Source organism: Protopterus annectens, chromosome 2.part0 (genome assembly GCF_019279795.1).
Source record: "Protopterus annectens isolate FY-2018-M chromosome 2.part0, PAN1.0, whole genome shotgun sequence".
NCBI lineage: Eukaryota > Metazoa > Chordata > Ceratodontiformes > Protopteridae > Protopterus > Protopterus annectens.
Window position 1 is genome coordinate 256,908,054 of NC_056728.1, and position 20,473 is coordinate 256,928,526.

Here is a 20,473-nt window from a genome sequence, read left to right on the forward strand (position 1 = left end):
TCCAATCATCATCTACAAACCTGAAAAACAGAACCATAAAACAATTCATCAAAAACTACACTGACTATGCAACTCAAATAAAAAATAAATCTTCTACTAACAAAAATCACACAGCATCTAAAAAGATTCACTAAGTCGTGCATGCATAGAATTCAGTACCTAATAACATCAGAAAATAACCTAATATTAAAAAATTCAAAACACATATAAAACAACCTCTTTCAACCAAATAATATTCCTCCATCCTATGGCCACTTCTTTCCAACATCTATTGAAGACAGCTCAATTAAATACACTCATGCAATACCATGCTAATTGAACAAAAGCAGTTTCTCACTGGATGTTCTCTTCAGTCTTTCATTTAAACTAATACAAGAATACTTCAGTCTTTCATTTACTACTAATACAAGCATAGCCGGTTTTAGGCACCAGCGAACCCTGCAGTTGCTGGGGGCCCCCTGGTTCTGGGGGGCCCCCAACCACTGCAACCTATGTTATCTTGATATTTTGTAACATGTGTGTCAACCCAACAAAAGCTAGTACAACAATCTTGTATACTTAATAAAGCAGGTAAGTAACAATAACTCATATTTATCTCCTTCCAAATTCAAAGATCTTTAGCTATAGTAACAGTATTCTGTCAGGTAACAAGCTTTACAGTTTCATTAAATATTTTACCAATGATATAATGCCCCAGCCTAGTTAAGCCCTGCTGGTGGACATCCTCTTCACTAAAATTAACATAGCCAGCTTTAATAACTGTGGCTGCAGGGGGGCCCTTAATCCTCATTGACTGTGTGGGGGCCCCACAAAAGCTGCTGTTGTTTGAGGAAAAATTAGGAGAAAAAAATGTATTAATTTTCAGTTACACTCTTTAACCTGAACAGGACTGTGATATGACCCTGTTAGGACAAAGCTGTAATGAACATAAGTAAAGTAAGCACTACAGAGATCAGCAGCCCAAGGTGACCCATCTCAATGCAAACTGTGGAGTTTAAGAAGAGCTGATGTTTCTAATCTTCAGGGATGGTTTCTTTTTCAGGGTTTTTATACATACTGGTAGAACAACTGATACTATAACTCTCAATGTCTTTGCTGAAGAATTCTGTTCAGTGATAAAAATAATAGCATAATAAAGTCTCAAAATGAGGAACACATTGTATATATTACTCTAATTCACTTTGAAAAAGTTAATAGACTAACACATTTGCATCAACATGCAATTTTTAGACAATAAGTGTAAAAATCTGATTACTTGATTTAGTGTGGCAGAGTAAAATTATGAGACAAAATCAGGAATATCTGTGAAATCAGGGATAGTGGTAGGTATTAATTTACTCCTCACTGAGGTAAATAAAAGTGACTTATCCCTGTTGCTGTTTGATGACTGCTAAACGCAGTCACTGATCTTGTGTAGCAGTACTAGTGTTGTACAATGTACTTGCTGAAATAAGTACAAAATTAACATTGCTGTGGTGTGTGTGTGTGTGTGTGTGTGTGTGTGTGTGTGTGTGTGTGTGTGTGTGTGTGTGTGTGTGTGTGTGTGTGTGTTTGTGTAAAATATCACTGATTTTTATCAATGCACACATCCAATAATGCCGGAACACACGTTATTCTTCTGGGTATCAATAAAAAATGTAGCTAACAAGCTAACAAGTGATTATATTTCAAAAGTAAGGCATAATGTATGTCATAGGCATTCAGACACTTAGATCTTCTAGGTATCAGGTAGCCTCCACTCCCTAGACTGTATAAATAGATACATAGGGCTCCCTTAATCATCCTTGACTGTGGGGACCCTAAAAAAGCTGTTTTTGATTGAGGAAAAATGACGAGAAAAACTGCTTTCATTTTCTGATTGCACTCTTTAGCCTGAATGGAGTTATGATATGACCCTGTTAGGATAAAACTGATAATAGCCTCTGTCCTCAACCACAAACATTCTAAAACATCCCTGCTCAGATGTTTGTGTACAGAAATGTACCGTAGGTTATGTGGGTGCTGGGGATTGTGTAGTCATCATTTCCTTTACTTTTCTAACAGACCTCAGAGGTATACAAAGAAAGTTACTTTAGCTCCTGTAGGGGCAGTGTACTGCCCGGTAGCAGCAAAGTAGAATACATTATTGCAGTCATTATTTATTTTCACTTTCCTCACAATCAAACATCAGGCACATATACAGCTGGTTGCCTTTGGGGTTAGGATCGAGGAGTTAGTAGGCATTCTATATATATGTATTTCAGCAGTCACTTGAAATACATGACTGTGGCCATTTGAACCTCTGCTTTCATCCCAATCTAACACCAGAGGGTTGCATAAGCAGTGACTGTCTTTTTGGGAGGATTAGTGATGCAGGCAGTATTCCCATACAGGATCTGTGTATCCTCACAATTGACTTTTTAATTTACTTGGTGCTCCTATTTTTGTCAGCTTTCAATTTTAAGTCTTGGGAACAACTTATGTTTTCATTGAAACAAAAAAAGACTGAAATTCTTTTTTCTTGCTCACAATTTTTGTTTAGGCCACTTTTGGATTAAAAGGTTGGGAAATGCACTAGCTTCTGGGGGCAGTGGTTTAATGGAGTTATTTCCTAAATGGTTATTACTGTGCTGACTTGGTCAAGAAAGTATATCGAAAAGACAGAAGGAAAACTAAAGCTGATAAGCAACATTGAATTTCTTTCCTTAATCATCATTTCTGTTCAAGCCATCATTGGGTAAAAAGAAAAAAATAAACTTAAAAAGCACTTTAGAGCATATATAAAGTTATGGCTTCTTGAAAAAGCTGAAGAAAAAAGGTAAAATGTGAGAAATGGAAGAAAAAAAGTAATGTGCATAAGTGGGAAGCCCAACATGGGGAAAACAGAGGGGAACTCTGGAGGGTGTGTGTGTGGTTTTTTTTTTTTTGGCGGGGGCTGAAACAGTAACCAGTGCCTAGGGTTCCATTGCATATTAGTTCTGTTCTGTACATAGAGTTGTTGTAATGTATCCTTGTTGCACCTAAATGGCAGTAACTGTAAATGTCTCTTTGTGAGATGGGCCAACACAGTGTGATGCCTGTTGTAATAAGATCATTGTAGCTACAGGTCAGTCTGTGTGTACTACTCCTAAAAACCTGCACCATGAACTAAAAAGATGGATAGAAGTAGTGGCAGTGACAGGGTGATACTTAGACTGAAAGTGGCCAGGGGGCCCCCAACTTGACATTTGCTGGGGGCCCCCAAAATGCTAACACCGGCCCTGAATACAAGAACACTATTGTCTAGACCACTCTGTTAACAGTAAATAGAAATACTGTTATCATGATTCTTTTAATTTATACCTCAGTTTTTAACCCCATCCATCATAACGCAAATAGCTGACAATGAATGCCAAAGGCTACTATATTATCAAAAAAAATGCAATACATTACTACTGTGATGCAAATATCTATTACTGTTAACTTTGTATGCTGGGTTCAGCTGAATATTCTGATTTTGTTGTTTTTGTTACTTGTCTAACCTCAGCTATTTATGTAATTACTATTAATACTATACACAAGCACTCTCTCCCTGTAATTATTATTCTTAGACCTTGTCTCCCAAGGCCAACACTGAAAAAGGTTGTGTCATTTGAATCATCTCACTAAAAAAAAAAAACAGATAAACAACCTTCTCTTTTTCCCCCAACATACCTTCACGGTTATTGGTAAAGGTTACCCTCGCATCTGTTTTAATGTTCTTTTTTGTATACTAAATTATTGCTTCTGTAATGTTTGGAATTTTTCTGCTTGGCCTCTACTTAAAAATAAGTTATGTTCAGTCAGATGTTCCTGGTTAACAAATACAAATAAATAATAAACAAGCACTGACAAATTGAAGATATGCCAAAATGTGCAGCTTTATTTCAGCCAATCAAAACTCTACAAATCAGGCTATATCACAACACTGTTTTGCTACATTCTGTCCACCTGTAATTAGAAATCAGTTCTTGAGATTTCAACACATTTGTTGAAGGGCAGAATTTTGGGGAACTAAAATATATCGGGATAAGACAAGACTGCCCGAGATGTAAACCTTGCATGACAGTGGAAAACAATTGACCCAAGAGGGGGATCTGAACTCCCTTTCATAGGACGTTCTATGTAAACACTGCAATATAAAAGATGGGTGGCAACAGGCTTCAAAACAGGAATGATGGGTAAGTTTTGAGTGATGCAGTGTCAGCCAGCTGCTTCAGGTTTTGCCTCTTCCAGCCATATTATGAATGTGACTCCCATCAAAAACATCTAAATGTAACTTTAAAAAAATCACAATGTGTTCACTAACTATAAGCAGAGATACTTACCCAAAAAGGTAGTAGAAGTGGATGGAAAATAGTGTGACGTAAAAGACCTGCTATAAATGAAAGTAAGGGCAAAAGCTGACGTGACTCCCTACACAATGGAGAAAACAAATCTAACAAGGAAATAAAGCAAAGATTTACAATTCAGGTATACCAACATTCTACATACTTCAGGAGAACAAAGCATTACTACTACCAACCGACATGATTAACACTATGGCTTCAGCATATGAAGTAGACAGACATGTACCTAGAAAAATAAATCTACTCATATTCTAAGATGCATTCAAACTGGTCGTCAAGATTCATTACATCAAAGGATACTTACAAGGCGAGATGTCTCTGTATCTGTTTTTGGAAACATTTTGAGGTAATTTGGCACAAGACATCGTCATTCCAGGCTTTTTTCTATACAGTTGCTAAAGAGAAAATAATGTTTAACTTAAAAAATAAAGACTACTAACAGAGCATACTGTAAAATTAATTTAAATGCTTCTTTCATCTTAGCAAGACATGTTTCCAAGTTCATAACACTAATTAATACCATACGAGAGCCTGCACTGAATGGCAAGATAATTCAGAGTGTTTCGTTATCCAGGGAAAAGATATAGCATGATAACATCAGCAACACAGACTGTTCCTTATAGCTAGACTAATTAAAACTGTCCAGTAAATCAAATGTCAAGCAGAGCACCTCACTGGCCCTCTTCAAGAGAAATCATGATGAGTGGATGGGAAACAGAAAGTTCACCCTGGGGATCACTGCAGTGACTCCACTTAATAGAGGCACAGGGAACTAACGTCGGGCGGCACAATGCCAGGGCACTTCTATGGGCTAGGCTTGAAAAGGCTCCAGGGCCATTAGCCTAGTACACACCTCTGAACCTAAATATAACTGACTGACATTAATGGTCTAGAGATCTAAACCTCTTCTGCAACATCAACAGAATGGTTTGGAGGGACAGGTATACATTGCTGAGGATACCACTGCTGTAGAACAGACTCAGAATCCACATAAAAAAAAAAAAATTCATCCCTGTCCATATTCAAGTGAACTTGGATCTATGGATGGGAAAAAGAAAACTTACCTCAGGACTGCCCCTGTACTGCTAATGGATAGAGACAACTCCTAAATGCTTTGCCCAATGCATGGGTCTCCTCAAATTATTTATGGTATAATCCCAGTTATTCTCTTTAGTGATAATATATAACTATTGACTATGGAATAAGCAAGACTAATCTCTAACCAAATGGGATAGGATAATTCGAACACTGAAACTGGCTATGCTTAAAATGGCCTGCAAGAGCAGCTAGCCTAGTACTTACCCATGAACCTATGAAATATAATTCAGTGCAATAATTATCCAAACAATAGTTTTAGCACTGTAATATCTACAACAAAGACTGTTTCTTAAAACTACATAAATGGCCAGAAGCTGAGCATTATAACTACTATTACTCAGAGGAGTAAAGAATTCTGAGATCTTAACTAGCACAGTAAGCACACTGTTTAGTTGTTTTGCCAAGCCTGTCTTGTATGTCCTCATTACGAGTGATGACTCTCTCACTAATGGAGAACGCCACATCTTAGAATAACAAATATATAAAGCAAGCTGCAAGACAATCAATTCCTGCTTTCAGTACTTGGTGTAATTGCTGGATTAACACATAAATAAATGAAAAAGTGAAGAGATGAACTACAATAGGCACAACAAAATATCTATAACTTAACAGGTAGGTGTCTAAATCTCTATGCTTATGTAAATATCTTTTGCAATCACATCTTGTCTGTTATATTGTTATAACTGAATGTGTAAATATCTTATGTGTAGTATGTTAGCAATTGTTCTGGAGAATTTCTCCCTGGGCCTCCACTGAAAACGGACAGCTTTGTCCAGTCGGACCTCCCCAGTAAACAAATGTAAAATAAAATAAATAAAGGTATGTAAGTCATTACCTGTTCCACTCAGCGATCACCTACCTGCCTTTGCCGACAGTCTCCCTTCTCCACTGCAAAACCAGCACCACTACGTCCAAACCCGCAACCTCTGCTCTTTCAACCCTCTAACTTTGTCAGAAAGCTTAAAGCATACTAACTGGTCCCCTCTAAAAACCCTTCCTCTAGACGATGTCGTTTGCTACTTTAACCACTCATTCCTAACCCTTCTCAATCAGCAAGCCCCTCCAAACACATCAAAGTCAATCCCTGCCCATGGTTATCAAAAGACACTAAACTATCCATGCACCAAAGGGACAAAAAAATGGAAACAATACCTAAAACAAAAACCTTAACACCCTCCTAGAATATAAGCAACTACGGAACTCCACAAAAAAAACTAATAACTAAAGACCTCAGACCACTACTCCAAACTCCAGTCCTTACATTCAACAAATCCTAAAAAATTCTGGGACTCATTTCACCCATGCTGCATTCTGGCAACAAAGAAAACCCCTGCTCAGACTCAAACCTCTCTAACATTGAAACAGCATCCCTTATTCACCTCATTCTTCATAGACTGCATAGCTAAACTATCAGTGTCAGTCTCACCCCCCCCCCTCCTCCACCACCCCAATCATCTGCCTTCCTCCACATCCTTCAGCGTCAAGCCTATTCCCACAAGCACCATAAAAAGAATTCTCCTTAAACTCAAACCCCGTCGCAATGCACCGGACAACCTTCCTCCCACCTTCCTCAAACAATCTGCAGACAGCATTGCCTACCCCATCTCTATTTTTATAAATAGATCCATACAAGAATCATATGTCCCTTCCATCTGGTGCCACGCTTGCATCATCCCCCTCCACAAAGGTGGCAAAAACACAGATATCACCAACTTCAGGCCTATCGCTATCCTTTCCCCTCTTTCTAAAATACTAGAGAAAACAATACAAGCACAACTCATGACACACCTAACCCAAAACAATCTCCTCTCCCTTACCCAGCATGGCTTCAGCCCTGGCCACAGCACCATGACTGACATTCTTTCCTTTCTTGAAACCATAAATCTTGAACGTGACTCAGGCAAGTTTGTCTCCACACCATTCCTAGAATTGTCAAAGGCCCTTGACACCATCTCGCACAACCTATTAATATCCCAACTCTCCACCCTGCAACTCTCTCCCTCCACCATAGCCTGGTTTTCCAGCTGCTTGTCCAACTGCCAACAAGCTGTCCAATGGAAAACTTCAACCTCCCCCTTCCATTCCTACACCCACAGGTGTCCCACAAGATTCTGTTCTTGGCCCTCTTCTCTTCAACCTATTCATTAACAACTTTCACCTTTCCATCTCAGACTCATCTGTCATCCAGTATGCAGATGACTCAAAATTATATGCTCAGCCTTCTCCCCCTCCAAACTCCTAGCAAAAACCCAACTAGCCTTCTCCAAAACAGAAGCCTGGATGCAGTCTCACCATCTGGCACTAAATGCAAATAAAACCAAACTAAAGTTTTCTCCCCCTACCAAAAACTCCATCATTGACAAAACCACTTTCACCATAAAGAGCCAAAACACCACATACCTTGAAATTATTCCCAACACCAAGCTTCTGGGCATCATTATTGATGAAGAACTAAAATTTGACATACACATCCACTCCACAATCAAGAAACCCCACCAAAAATTAGGTCTCCTCTACAGGCCCAACCACTTCCTAAGCCCCACTACTCACCAAACTCTTGCACTCAACTTCCTACTCTCCTCCCTTATGTATGGTGCCCCTCTTTTCACCAATCTCCATCTCAGCCTCCGATCCAAACTTGAATCCTGCTACCACAAGATCTCCAAATTTGCAACCTAATCAAAAACTTCATCCCTCTACTGCCTCTCTCTCCACACCCTTAACTGGCTGAAACTACCCAACTACCTCACTTACCTACAACTCACCACTGCCCACAAGCTCATCTTTAAACTTGCCAACTGACCAGCTCTTGCTGCTACCTTAAAACCCTACACTGCCAGCCACCCACTCACATCCAAAAACCAAAATCTCGTTCAAGCCCACAAACCTGCATGAACTCCTGGCCAACTACTGCTGTCCCACTCCTTAGCTAAAAAATGGAACTCTCTACCCACATACCTATGCAACCTACCTAACCATACAAATTTCAAATCTCTACTCCTCTCTCATCTTTCATCCAAATGGGAATGCCCTTGTCATGCTCCAACCTAAATCCCACCCCCCTTTCCACCTCACACTGTCACTTGACACTGATGTTGAAATTACTGTATTTAAATGTGTCCATCAATTTTAACAGTGTGACATGCCAAATATTAATATCTTGAAGCTTATTTGTAAATGTTTAACTAGCTTGATTGAACTACTGTTTTATGTAACATGTGAAATGTGACTTGCTATTATTGTGGAGCTTTTCCCCCCGGGCCTCCACTGAAAATGGGCTCTTTTTGGCCCAGTGGACTTCCCCGGTCATCAAACTTAAATAAATAAATAAATAAATAAATTTAATCAACATATTACAGGTATGAAAAGTAAACATCATACTAGAAGTACCAATATTTTGTGCACTGGAAGTGAAATAGTACCAGAGGGTAAGAAATAACTAGACAAATATAGTTTGAACAGTTTTGTTTTTAAATGTTACGAGTTGATTAACTAATGATGAGATATAAGAAAGAATTAAGACTCAAAGTTAAGTCTCAGAGTATGAAGCTCCAAAAATTTAAAGCAGGAATGCTATTTTATTCAATGTTTTTATATCACTGCCATTCAGAGGTGCTGATAAGATGGGCTAGTAGCTTTGATTGAAAAGCTACATAAACCATTCCAAGTAGTTCTAATTGGCTATGGCCTTGTCAGTGGTTAATGATGCATTATAAAAGGCTCTAGGGGTAAGCAGTCTGCATGGGGGGGGGGGGGGGCAGTATTTCATATGAAGGAGTTTAAAGGCCATGATGGAGAGATGGAGTATAGTCCAAAGCAATGATGAGACTAAACTTTTTTAATGACTGACACTGATATTCTAGGCTACTTTTACAGAAAGTACTAATACAGGTAAAGTTGTGTTAGGGTGCACTCAATTTCTGGGATCAAGAAACCAGTTCAGGTGTTTTTCTAGAGTTAAAGGAGTAAAGGTTGGAAATTCTGTAGGGTGGGAAGGAAGGTTTTGGAAGAGATAAAGGCCCGTCAGACCCAGCTACATATAATCATAGTGTGCATGTTTGATTTGTGCATCTTCATTTTGTAGTGACAGAAAAGATAAATATATGGTGGTGGGAATAGTTTTACTAACAGAGACTGTCATTACTGGGATTTCTGGATGAATAATATAGGACAGAGGTGAGAGTTAGACAGTAAAGTTTTTTTTGACTGAATTGCATGTAAAACTATGTCGAAATGAAGTGGAGTAGCTAAGTAAGTGGAGTCCTGTGTTTGGAGGGCAGTGAGATAACAGAAAGGCTTTGTTTAAATAGATACATATTCCTTGATTTTTAGAGAGGAGATTAAGGTCTAGGATTAGGTTTTTGGGGATACCTGCAATATCATTTGCTCTTTCAAAAAACCTTTGGATGAGTGGACATAACTACTGCTCTTTCTGTAGGAATGCTACTTTTGGCAGCTAATCTATAGAATTAAGAAGGTATAGTTAAAAAAAAAAAAAAAAGATAGTATAGTGATCTGTGGTATCTGAGAATTTCCATTTATGATGTGCATGGGTCAATGTCTTTCATACACATTTGATATTAACACACTGGACTTTCTTGATAATCAAATGCCAATAAATAAATGCCAGTAAAATTGATGGAGGTGCTGAACCAGAGACATGTAGTTCCTACAAGTCTATGGAGCCTGACTGAGAAAGATCCATCATACTGCTAAACAAAAGATCTGTTGCAGCTGTGGAAGCATGTCTCACTATACAGAAGCTCCTAATATAACGAGTCAAGCTGTACAAGTAAACATATTTCCAAATGTTAAGGTATAACACACTCATTGATAAGAACGTACAGATGTGTAAAATCTGACCATACCAGTAGATGTCCTTCTCTTCACTCCTGCTGTATTCATGACACTAGGGATCTCCTACCAATGGTGGCCCAATGTCCAGCCAATATACAAAAGCCTTTAGGTTGTTTTAAGGTACGCTGTATATGTCACACTTATGCTCCTTGCATATCGTAGGGCATAAAAGTGATATCCGGTCGTACCATCCCCAGAACTGAGAGCCCCAGAAGGAACGCCAGTCCAAGGAAAATGAAAGTAATCAGTATATCCAGAAGAGAAATGGAGCAGGGGGTGGAGGGAGGGAGTGAATACTGCAACAGTGAAGAGACAGACATCTAACATCATGGTAAGATTTCACTCAACTATACTATGTCCTTTCATTTCACTGTTGCAGTATTCATTACACTAGGGACAGTGCAGAATGTGAATAAGAAGGTGCACCATGCGCTGTATTGAAGTATCAATGATACGAAACAGTCTCATGTAGTAAAATCCAAGTTTAATGACAAGAACGACTGCAGTAAAAAGTTAGCGCTTTCACGTTTATCACAAACGTTTCTTCAGACTTGAAAGTGCAGTCAAAGACCCTCCCTTTAAATACATCACATCCTGAAGCAACAATTAATCAATCAAATAAAATAAAATAACCTGTCATGAATCGACAAGAACAGCAAAGTGCATAAATCACATAGAAAATACAGAAATATATACAAAAAAATATATAAAATCAAAAACATGCTCAAAAAGTGCTCAAGAAAAGTAATAAATATATATTGTATACTTATATACATACTTAGAAACATATAAATATGACAGCTGTCCATTCATGTAATAATATATCAAACATTAAAAAAACACAACATTTAAAAGGAAAACTGTCTGAACCAGATTGATGCAGGTTAGTGGTTGAGGGGTCTAGTGGCTAAAAATGGCTTGAGTGCTATCCTGTCATTCAAACCAAATTTGTGTCCTTGTAACTTAAGTATCCACTTGGCCTCCCTTTCCTCAGTTGAATTCCTAACATCACCTAACCTGCTGGTTTTTGTGACTAGTTCTAAAACCTGGAATTTGAATATATGTGAATCACCTTTGTCTAGTACATGTTTGGCTAGGGCGTTGTTGGTACCATCCCCAGAACTGAGAGCCCCAGAAGGAACGCCAGTCCAAGGAAAATGAAAGTAATCAGTATATCCAGAAGAGAAATGGAGCAGGGGGTGGAGGGAGGGAGTGAATACTGCAACAATGAAGAGACAGACATCTAACATCATGGTAAGATTTCACTCAACTATACTATGTCCTTTCATTTCACTGTTGCAGTATTCATTACACTAGGGACAGTGCCAAAGTTCAGAAAGGACCAGCAGAGCCCTCTAGGAAGCAATGAAGGAAGGCCCTAGCAAAACCAGCTCTAGCCCTGGAAATTCCATCCATTTTGTAGTGCTTGGTAAATGCATGTACAGACGTCCAGGTAGCTGCCTCAAGAACAGAGTTAGCATCCAAACCCTTGAAAAAAGCAACAGAAGAAGCCACAGCTCTAGTAGAATGAACTTTAACAGAATAAGGAAGGCTCTAACCATGAAAGGAATAACAAAAAAAATTACCTTTAGAGATCCAAGAAGAAATAGTAAACTTGGACTCAGCTAATCCAAAGGACCTAGGATGAAAGGAAACAAAAAGCTGATGAGATTTTCTAATAGGCTTAGTCTTATCCAAATAAAATCTGAGCTGTGTATGCACATCCAGTGTGTGCAGTACCTTCTCACTGGCAGATTGCAAAGAAGGGAAAAAAGTGGATTAATGAATAGACTGATTAAAGGACATCTCATTTACCACCTTGGGCATAAAAGAAGGATTTGTACGCAAAGACACCCTTGTCCTTATGAACACCAAAAAAGGAGGACAAACCATAAGGGCTTGAAGCTCAGACACCCATCTTGCAGATGTAAGGGCTAACAAGAGAACAGTCTTCCAAGTAAAATGCTGCAAGGAAGCTGAAGCTGTAGGCTCAAAAGGAACCTAAGTCAATTTTTCCAAAACAAAATTAAGATCCCAGGGAGGTAGCACAGGCTTCCTGGGGGTCTAATATGAAGTATACCTTTAAGAAATTGTCTAGCTTAAAATCTAGAAGATAAAGGAAAACAAGCAGAAATAGCGGATAAGTTGGCCTTAACAGAAGAATAAGCCAAACTAACATTGAGCAATTCACACAGATAAGAAAGAACCAAAGAAACATCCACTGAAAGTGAATGCGGGTTATGAGAAAGAGACCAAACTGAAAAATGCTTCCATTTGGATAAGCAAGATTTCCTAGTATTGGGTTTTCTGGCATCCTGCTGGACCCTGAGCATGTCCTCAGAAAACAGGTGTCTATGTGGAATCAAGATCCTATCACCCACAGTGTCAGTTTAAGAGTGAACAAGTGGGGATGGATGAGAGATCCCTTGTCTTGTGTGAGTAGGTCTGCCCTGTGAGGTAATTTGTGATGTTTGCCCTTGGCTAAATGCAAAAGAAGAGGGAACCAATGCTGTCATGGCCAAAAGGGAGTCACCAGCAAGATTTTGGGAGCATCCTGTTGAATTCTGAACAGGACTTTTGCAATGATGGGAAGGTGAGGGAAAGTGTAAAGAAGCATTCCTTTCGAAAAAAAACGGGCATCCATCTGGCAAACCAAAGAACTTGGGATTCTGGCACAAAAAAAGAGGAAGCTGTCTGTTAAGAATGGAGTCAAAAAGATCTATTTGAGAAGTACTCCACTGGTGGACAAAGTCCAGAAATACATCCCTGTGAGGCATCCCAGTTGTGGGACTGAGTTCAGGACCTGCTCAGTGTGTCTGACACAATATTTTGACCTAACGGAATGAAACTGCCTGAAGAGTCACTTGATACTGGATAGCAAGTTCCCACACCAGGAGTGCCAACCAGCAAAGAAGATAAACTCTTGGCTCCCCCTCCCCATTTACATACTTCATCATGGATGTATTGTCTGTAAACACCTTGAGAGGTCCCAGGGAGAAGAAAGAATGAAAAACCTGAACAGCCAGCAGAAAAGCTCTCATTTCTGACACTGATGTGCTTTTTCTGTTGATGAGGTAACCAAATTCCCCTGCACCTTTAGGGAGCCAAATGCTGCTCCTCATCCCACAGATTCATAGATTAGTACTAAGCTAACTGCCCTTCCGAGCCATTGTAAGCCTAGCCAATTATCTCTTGTGAGACTCAAACCCTGCACCTTGTGTTTGTAAGGCAAACACCTTGACCATTAGGCCACCCTCCCAACCACGTTGTTTACGTTTGAAGAGTCTGTGAACAGCTACTGAGAAGGAAGAGTGGGGATGAAAAGGAAGCTCTGGATTTAGAGACAACTGCAAGAATTCGCCACTGAAGCTCCTTCTTGAGACAAGGCAGAAAAGGAACTACAAATTTAAGGGGATGTGCATGTTGAAGCCAAACTGACTTCAGAAACCACTGAAAAACTTTCTTGTGGAGTTTAGCTAGAGAGAGCATAGGAATGGTGGAAGCCATGAACCTCAGAGCTCTCAGAAATTCCCTGGCTGTTATAAAGGCCAAAGGAAGGAGAGTTTGAAACAAGAAATGTGTGTGAAGGCCTTGAGGGGAGGTATGTAGTCAACACAGATGATATTGCAGCACGTCCAAGTCTTTTAACTCAATTGGTGCAGCAATCATTACACCAAGTGGCCAATGTTTTGGTTCGAACAAGAGATGCGGCTGATTTTATTAAAACAACCACTTTGACTTATTCCTCCTGGTCAACCCAGCCATGAAGGTGAGATTTCTGGGCTTAATTTAGGACAGTATAACAATTCTAAACATCTTGTCACTGACCACAGCAGAGGCAACAGCATGATTTCTTGCCTTAATAAACCTGTTGGTTTCTTCACTAGTGGCTATAGTGAAGTGGGTCCTGTAAAGCAGTCTACTGAAAAACTGGAAAAGACACTTCTGAAATCCTGCCAATTGCAGGCAGAGAATATTTATTTTGCAAAATTTTTAAAGGTCAAAAGAATTCTAAAGAGCTACATTGTTGGAAGTTTCCAACAGATTTGGTTCCCAACTCTCCACTCCATACCGACCATTCTGACTGGCACAGATGAGAGTTAGAACTGCTCATGAAACACAAAGGACCATTGATGTCTTGGTCAGTGAAGCTACACAACTTGACCAGATCATTACAAATGATTTACTGTTTGAACACCACTCTGTGCAATAAAGATTTTTAGTAACATAGACAAAGTAATTTATGATATTAAAAGATAGAAGGAAAAGAAATTGGATATAGACAGGATGGAATACCAGACACAAAAGCATACCCCAAACCATTTATCAGGGGTTCCTTTGTGGTGGACAGTAGACATGGCCAAAATTATTCAAATGAACCTGTGTGTGTTTCTGGTGAACTTTCTCCTTTAGAAGAAATATTTGAAAAACTGTGGAAACCAACAGAGGACAGGCTACAACCATCACAGGATATAAGTGAATCAATGGGAAAGGAGGAGCAATCAAAGGATGAGATGCAATTTGAGGAGGCGATAAGCTGGTCTATGTTTTTGGTTGATACTTCTTCGAATATTTTCAATGATAGTGGACTTCAAAAAGTTGTCACTTTTATAGGCGACTCTGTTTACAATTTCACTTCCAATTTTTATGGAAGCGATTTAGCAGATTTACTTAGTAGAGGTCAGACTTCTGTACCATCTTCTAACAGTAAAATAAAAAAACATTTTGATTGATTTGAAACTTTTCCTTAGGAAACTGAACTTTAGATTATTATTTAGTGATAAGAGTGTTGAATTTGGATCTTTTCATAGAAAGAGTAATTTCAACCCCCATTCCCCTTAATTTTATTTGAAAAACTTTGTGAGTATAACTTCAGGGCCCTGCTTCACAATAACAGGTTCAGAGGTGAACATAATCTATCTAAAACTGAATTTTTGTTATTAAAACAGTTGTGTAAAGACAGATGTGTGAGGGTCATGAAACCGGATAAGGGGGGAGGGGTAGTGGTTATGTTCAAAACTATTTAAAAAAAATGAATGCACATCTTTTTGATGATTTCTATGAAGAAATTTCTTTGAATTTTGTAAATTCTACGTATAGGAAAATTGATTTTTTATTACAGGACATGGTGAATCAGGACCACATTAGTATGGATCTGTTTTTGTTTTTGAGGGTCAAGTTTCCTATTGTGCCATCAATCTTCCGAATACAGAAGATGCACAAGGATATGTTAAATACACCCATGAGACCAATTGCGAACGCTTGTGAATCAAAATTATATCCTTTGGCCAAATACATCGATTTGTGTTTGAAAAAAAGTTTGGACCCTTTTACACATTTACGTCGCGATTCTTGGAATTATTTTGTTAAAATTGAAGGAAGTTTTTTTTTTCTGGGGACTGAGTATTTTTGACAGTTGATGTGGTCCATTTATTCAGTGTGATCTCCCATACTTGTGGTTTGTACTGGTTTCGTGACTTTTTAGTTGAATCTACTGACCCGGATAACAATGAAATCAATATCCTTAACATCTTACTGGAGATTATTTTTAAAAACAATTTTGTAAATTTAGACTGTCAGTATTTTCACCAAATGAATGGTGTACCCATGGGGGCTCTCCTATGCTCCCATTTTTGTAAACACAGTCCTACTTCAGCAGGAGAAGAAATTTGTTTTTAACTCTCAACAAGCCGTCCCCCTTGGCAATTATATGTTTGTTATTTGGATGATGCATTTCGTATTTGACCAATCCCATACAAGACATTGATGAATTTATTTGGTATCTAAACTTAACTACTTGTTTAAAGTTTACCCACTCCACAGCCATTGAGGAGATCAACTATTTTGATGTGGAAATATGTAAGGACCACATTAATAAAAGGCTGGTTAGTAACATTTATAGGAAACATACCTACTCAAATAGTTTACTCCACTACATTACCTGTCACAGAGTACCAAAATAAAGGAACTGTTAATGACCAGTACATTAGGTTAGCCTGTATGGTTTCGGAAGATGCAATGTAAAAAACTGCAGAAAAAAATCAAAATATCACTTAAAAAGTAAAAACAAAACAACTGTTTTATTGAAGCGCTTTTCATCCCATTCTATGGTGGGACTTCCTTAGATAAAATAAACCCAAATACACAATGACTCAATAGTAATCAAGAACAAACAAGCAATCATGTGTCCACAACCACCAATCCATACAATTCCTTCATTAAGTAATTAAACTAAAAATATGTCAGTTTAAAAAGCACCTATATGCTTAATAAAACACAATGAATGCAAACAAACAAAATAATTTTTACTTTTTGCTAGTTTTCGTGTTTGTTTGCTATGGCTGCAGAGAGCTCTTTCAGTGTTAACTCGCCAGTTTCACAAAACAACAGCATTGGGAACCTAACCTTGCTTATAGAAAGCCTGACACAATGTGTAGACAACCTTAGCACAAGAATTTATTCAATATCTAATGGTATCTGCAGTTCACAACTATCTAGTTCTTCTATACTCCATTCCCCTGTGAGTATTGTACCTATGGGGAACATCATGGAGCCTTCTACACACTCCTTGCCGGAAAACAACCAGCTGAAAAGCACCAGAGCACAAGGTGACATGAACACACCAGGTATTAGTAGACATAATTCGACCATCAGCAATGGACCCTCAGGGATTATTGGGGCTCCCAACTTCAACCGTTGGCTCAATGAACCAGTATCTTTACTGCATCTTAGCAACGGAAATCAAGAGGAGCAGCCGGCCAGAGGACCAATTGACATTTCATTTTTACTTAAACAACTAGACCAAAAATTGGTAAAATATAAAAAAAACTTCAACTAGAAATAACTTATTTCTGGCAATGTATGAATGAAGGCATTGTGCCGAACGGACTTTGGGTTTGGCAATACCCTACTGGCCTGATAGAAGGTTTGGTATTTCATAAGGATTTATTAACCCTTTCTGACAAGCATGGCATAAAACTACTGGATTTAATTTGTAAGCACTACCAACTTTCGGCAGATAATCTAAACCAGGAAGTCACTTCATTGGACAATGCAATTAAAGCACACATTGATTTTCACCATTACTGGTTTGACTATGACAGAACTTTTAGTAGTACTGACCAGTATATTAACAAATTAAAGAATGCTAAAATAAAAAAACCTTCACAGAGATCTCCACGCTTATATTGTGGGTAGCGCTTATCCTAAACCTCCTGCCTTGCATGTGAGCCAGTCTCTCGGTAATGACGAAACAACGAGAGGCATACAGGATAACAGCTCAGTGGCACTATTACCTGTAGGTAACACTGTGCCTTATGGATTAACGCTAAATGATACTAGGAGGAATACAGGCTTTGTTTCCAATGGACTGCCACAAACCTATGAAAACAGCTCTCATTCTAATACCAACGTTGACCAGCCAACTGTTTCTTCTTTTAGAAATTTTCAAAATCAGGCCTCAAAGTACAACCTGCGATCAAATACGACCCTGGCTGATTCCAACAAAAACAGGAACAAACGGAACAAGCGAGGCAGGTAAAAGACCTACTCACAGCTGACTGTAACACTTGTGAAATTATCTTAAATTCTAAAAAAGGACTTTAAAATCTTTAATTATTCCAATGTTGGCATCGATTCTGTACCAGGTGAACTTATGGCAAAAGGAAATACCTTTGTTCCCTCTAGTAGAGCTGATTTAGCTAAAACACTCTGACTTAAAGTTATATTCTGCGGTGGTACAGCTGTAGCGTTGTTATCTCATAGCAAGAGGTTCTCCTATTCGATTCTCGGCTTGGCTTGGGTGTGCCTTCTGTGTGGAGTCTGCATGTCCTCCCCGCAGTTGGGTAGCATTCGAAAGACATGTGTGCGTAAATGGGCGTGCCTTCGCTGAAGGCTGGGAGTCGAGCTGGCACCTCGGCGTTTCGTAAAAATCTACTGCCAATCATTAGCGGACCGGAGTTCCGCTGTGGCAACCCCTTACTGGGAAAAAGCCGAAAGAACTCTGACTTAAAGTTATATGTTAGAAAGCTAAATTTGTCTGTTCTTTTAGGTCACAATATAATGAGTACAAACACTTTTCATGAGGCTAGTACTTTCTATCCACCATTACATCCCGTTTAGGCCTTTTTTGAACAAATTTGTGAGTTGGATATTCGTGATTGTTTAACATCTAAAGCAAGGTATAAGAATCATGATTATAATGTCAGTGTGGAGGACAGGCAGCTTCTGGAATTTTTAAAACAAGCATCAGCAAGGATATTGCAACCGGACAAAGGGGGCGGGCTTGCTATCATGAATATAGATGATTATATAACAAGAATGAACAAGATCCTGATTAGTGAGATGTATTTAGAGATTACTAAAAACAAGCTTAACATAGCACTCAATATGATTAGATCCTTTTTTAATGACATGTCCATAGAAGCTAAGATAGATATGGACCTGTTTAATTTCTTAAGTATGCCAGCCCCCAGGATCCCTATTTTATTTAGGATCCCCAAACTCCATAAAAATATCAATGATCTGCCTATGAGACCATTGGTGGATGCTAGAAGCAGCATTACTTACCCCTGTGCTAAAGTGGTAGATCAAATTCTTAAAAAAAAAATGTCTCCCAAGAGAAACATACTTGTAAAGACTAGTGGTCGGTCCTATCTTATATCAATAGCCTAAAACATAGGAAGGACCTTAATTTTTTGACAGTGGATGTCAAAGATTTGTACTCATCGATACCACACTTGGAAGGTATCCAATGGGTCAGTTACGTGCTACATAGCAAAGGGGCACCTTTGCCCAAAACCTCCTTAGTTGAGGAGATGTTGGACATCATTCTGTCCTCCAATTTCATCACTTTTAACAACAAGTATTATTTATACCGTAGCTATGGGCTCTCCGTGTGGGGCCAGCTACGCCAATCTTGTAATCGCATACTGGGAGCATGAATCTACCTAGATGACATTTTTATGATTTTCGACCGTGATGAAGTCAAAGCTTGTGAACTGATTTCCTATCTCAACTCAACTACACAATTTTTGTCTTTTACATACAGTTTCAGCATTGACAGAATAGCATACTTAGACATTGACTTAAGTAAAGATCAAACAAATGAATGTTATGCAGCAAAGATTTTTAGAAAGGAAATGTATTCAAATGCATTTTTGCATTTCAGTAGTTGCCACCCGCTGTTCCAAAACAAATCATTTAAGGGTCAGTCAGGGCTGCACGCATGGTCTCCAATGACACTGACTTCTTAGCAGAGTGTGATACACAACTTAGGGAGATGTTTGCTAAGCAAGGATATCCAGACTCCCTAGTAGGTAAACTGCTAATGGAAGTACAGGAAAAGAGGTGCTCTGGTGTGTATAAACCAATTTTGTGCCCTAAGAGCAGCCCTGACCCTATGAACATCAATGTTGGTAAGAATTTAAACATAAATCAATGGCTATGAGATTTGTTATATCATTAATAAAAATTGGGGGTTAATTACCAGAGACCCAGTGCTGAGGAATAAACTTCAAGAACCATCTCGTGTAGTCGTTAAATGAGGTCAGAACTTGAAGAGCCTTTTTTAATCCAAAAAGTTAACGAATAGTAAGAAGAAAGGTATGTTCAAATGCTTCATGTGCCACTTTTGCCAGTACATGGAAATTGGACAAAATTTTACCATCAGGGGGCATTTATACACATCTAGGTACAAACTAGATTGTCCATCTAAATCAGTGGTATAAATTGCACAATGTCAGCAATGCCCCGTGTTTTACATTGGTAAAACTGATCACAGATTCAAGGAGCGGGTATATGAGCATTTACACCAGATCAGGAAGCTTAAACAGGAGAGTGCACTGGCTAGATATATAGCTGAGTTCCCTGACCATAAGTTAAATTTAGAGCAACTGATTCTATAATACCTGATGGCTGAGGGGGACCAGATTCACTCTTATTACAGCGCCTTGAAATTTACTGGCAATTGTTTGTCTTTATCCAGGGTTAAACAAAGTTTATTCTATCCTTTGCATTTTAAAATTAAAGAGTCTTATGAGGTAGATAAATTATTGGTCATACACTTTATCACCTTTTGATGTGTGCATAAAAAATTCAGTGAGAAGTTGCACTTATGGGATAACATATATATATATATATATATATATATATATATATATATATATATATAT

General features: G+C 38.6%; 1 protein-coding gene across 1 annotated transcript in view; it reads right to left on the reverse strand.

Annotated features, from left to right (window-relative positions):
- The window catches only part of PTPN4 (protein tyrosine phosphatase non-receptor type 4), a 3,248,454-nt gene that overhangs the window by 750,393 nt on the left and 2,477,588 nt on the right, over nt 1-20,473 (reverse strand). Inside the window, exon 20 of the mRNA XM_044060734.1 lies at nt 4,651-4,741. Within this exon, the coding sequence (XP_043916669.1) occupies nt 4,651-4,741 (91 nt within the window). The remainder of the gene's footprint in view (nt 1-4,650; nt 4,742-20,473) is intronic.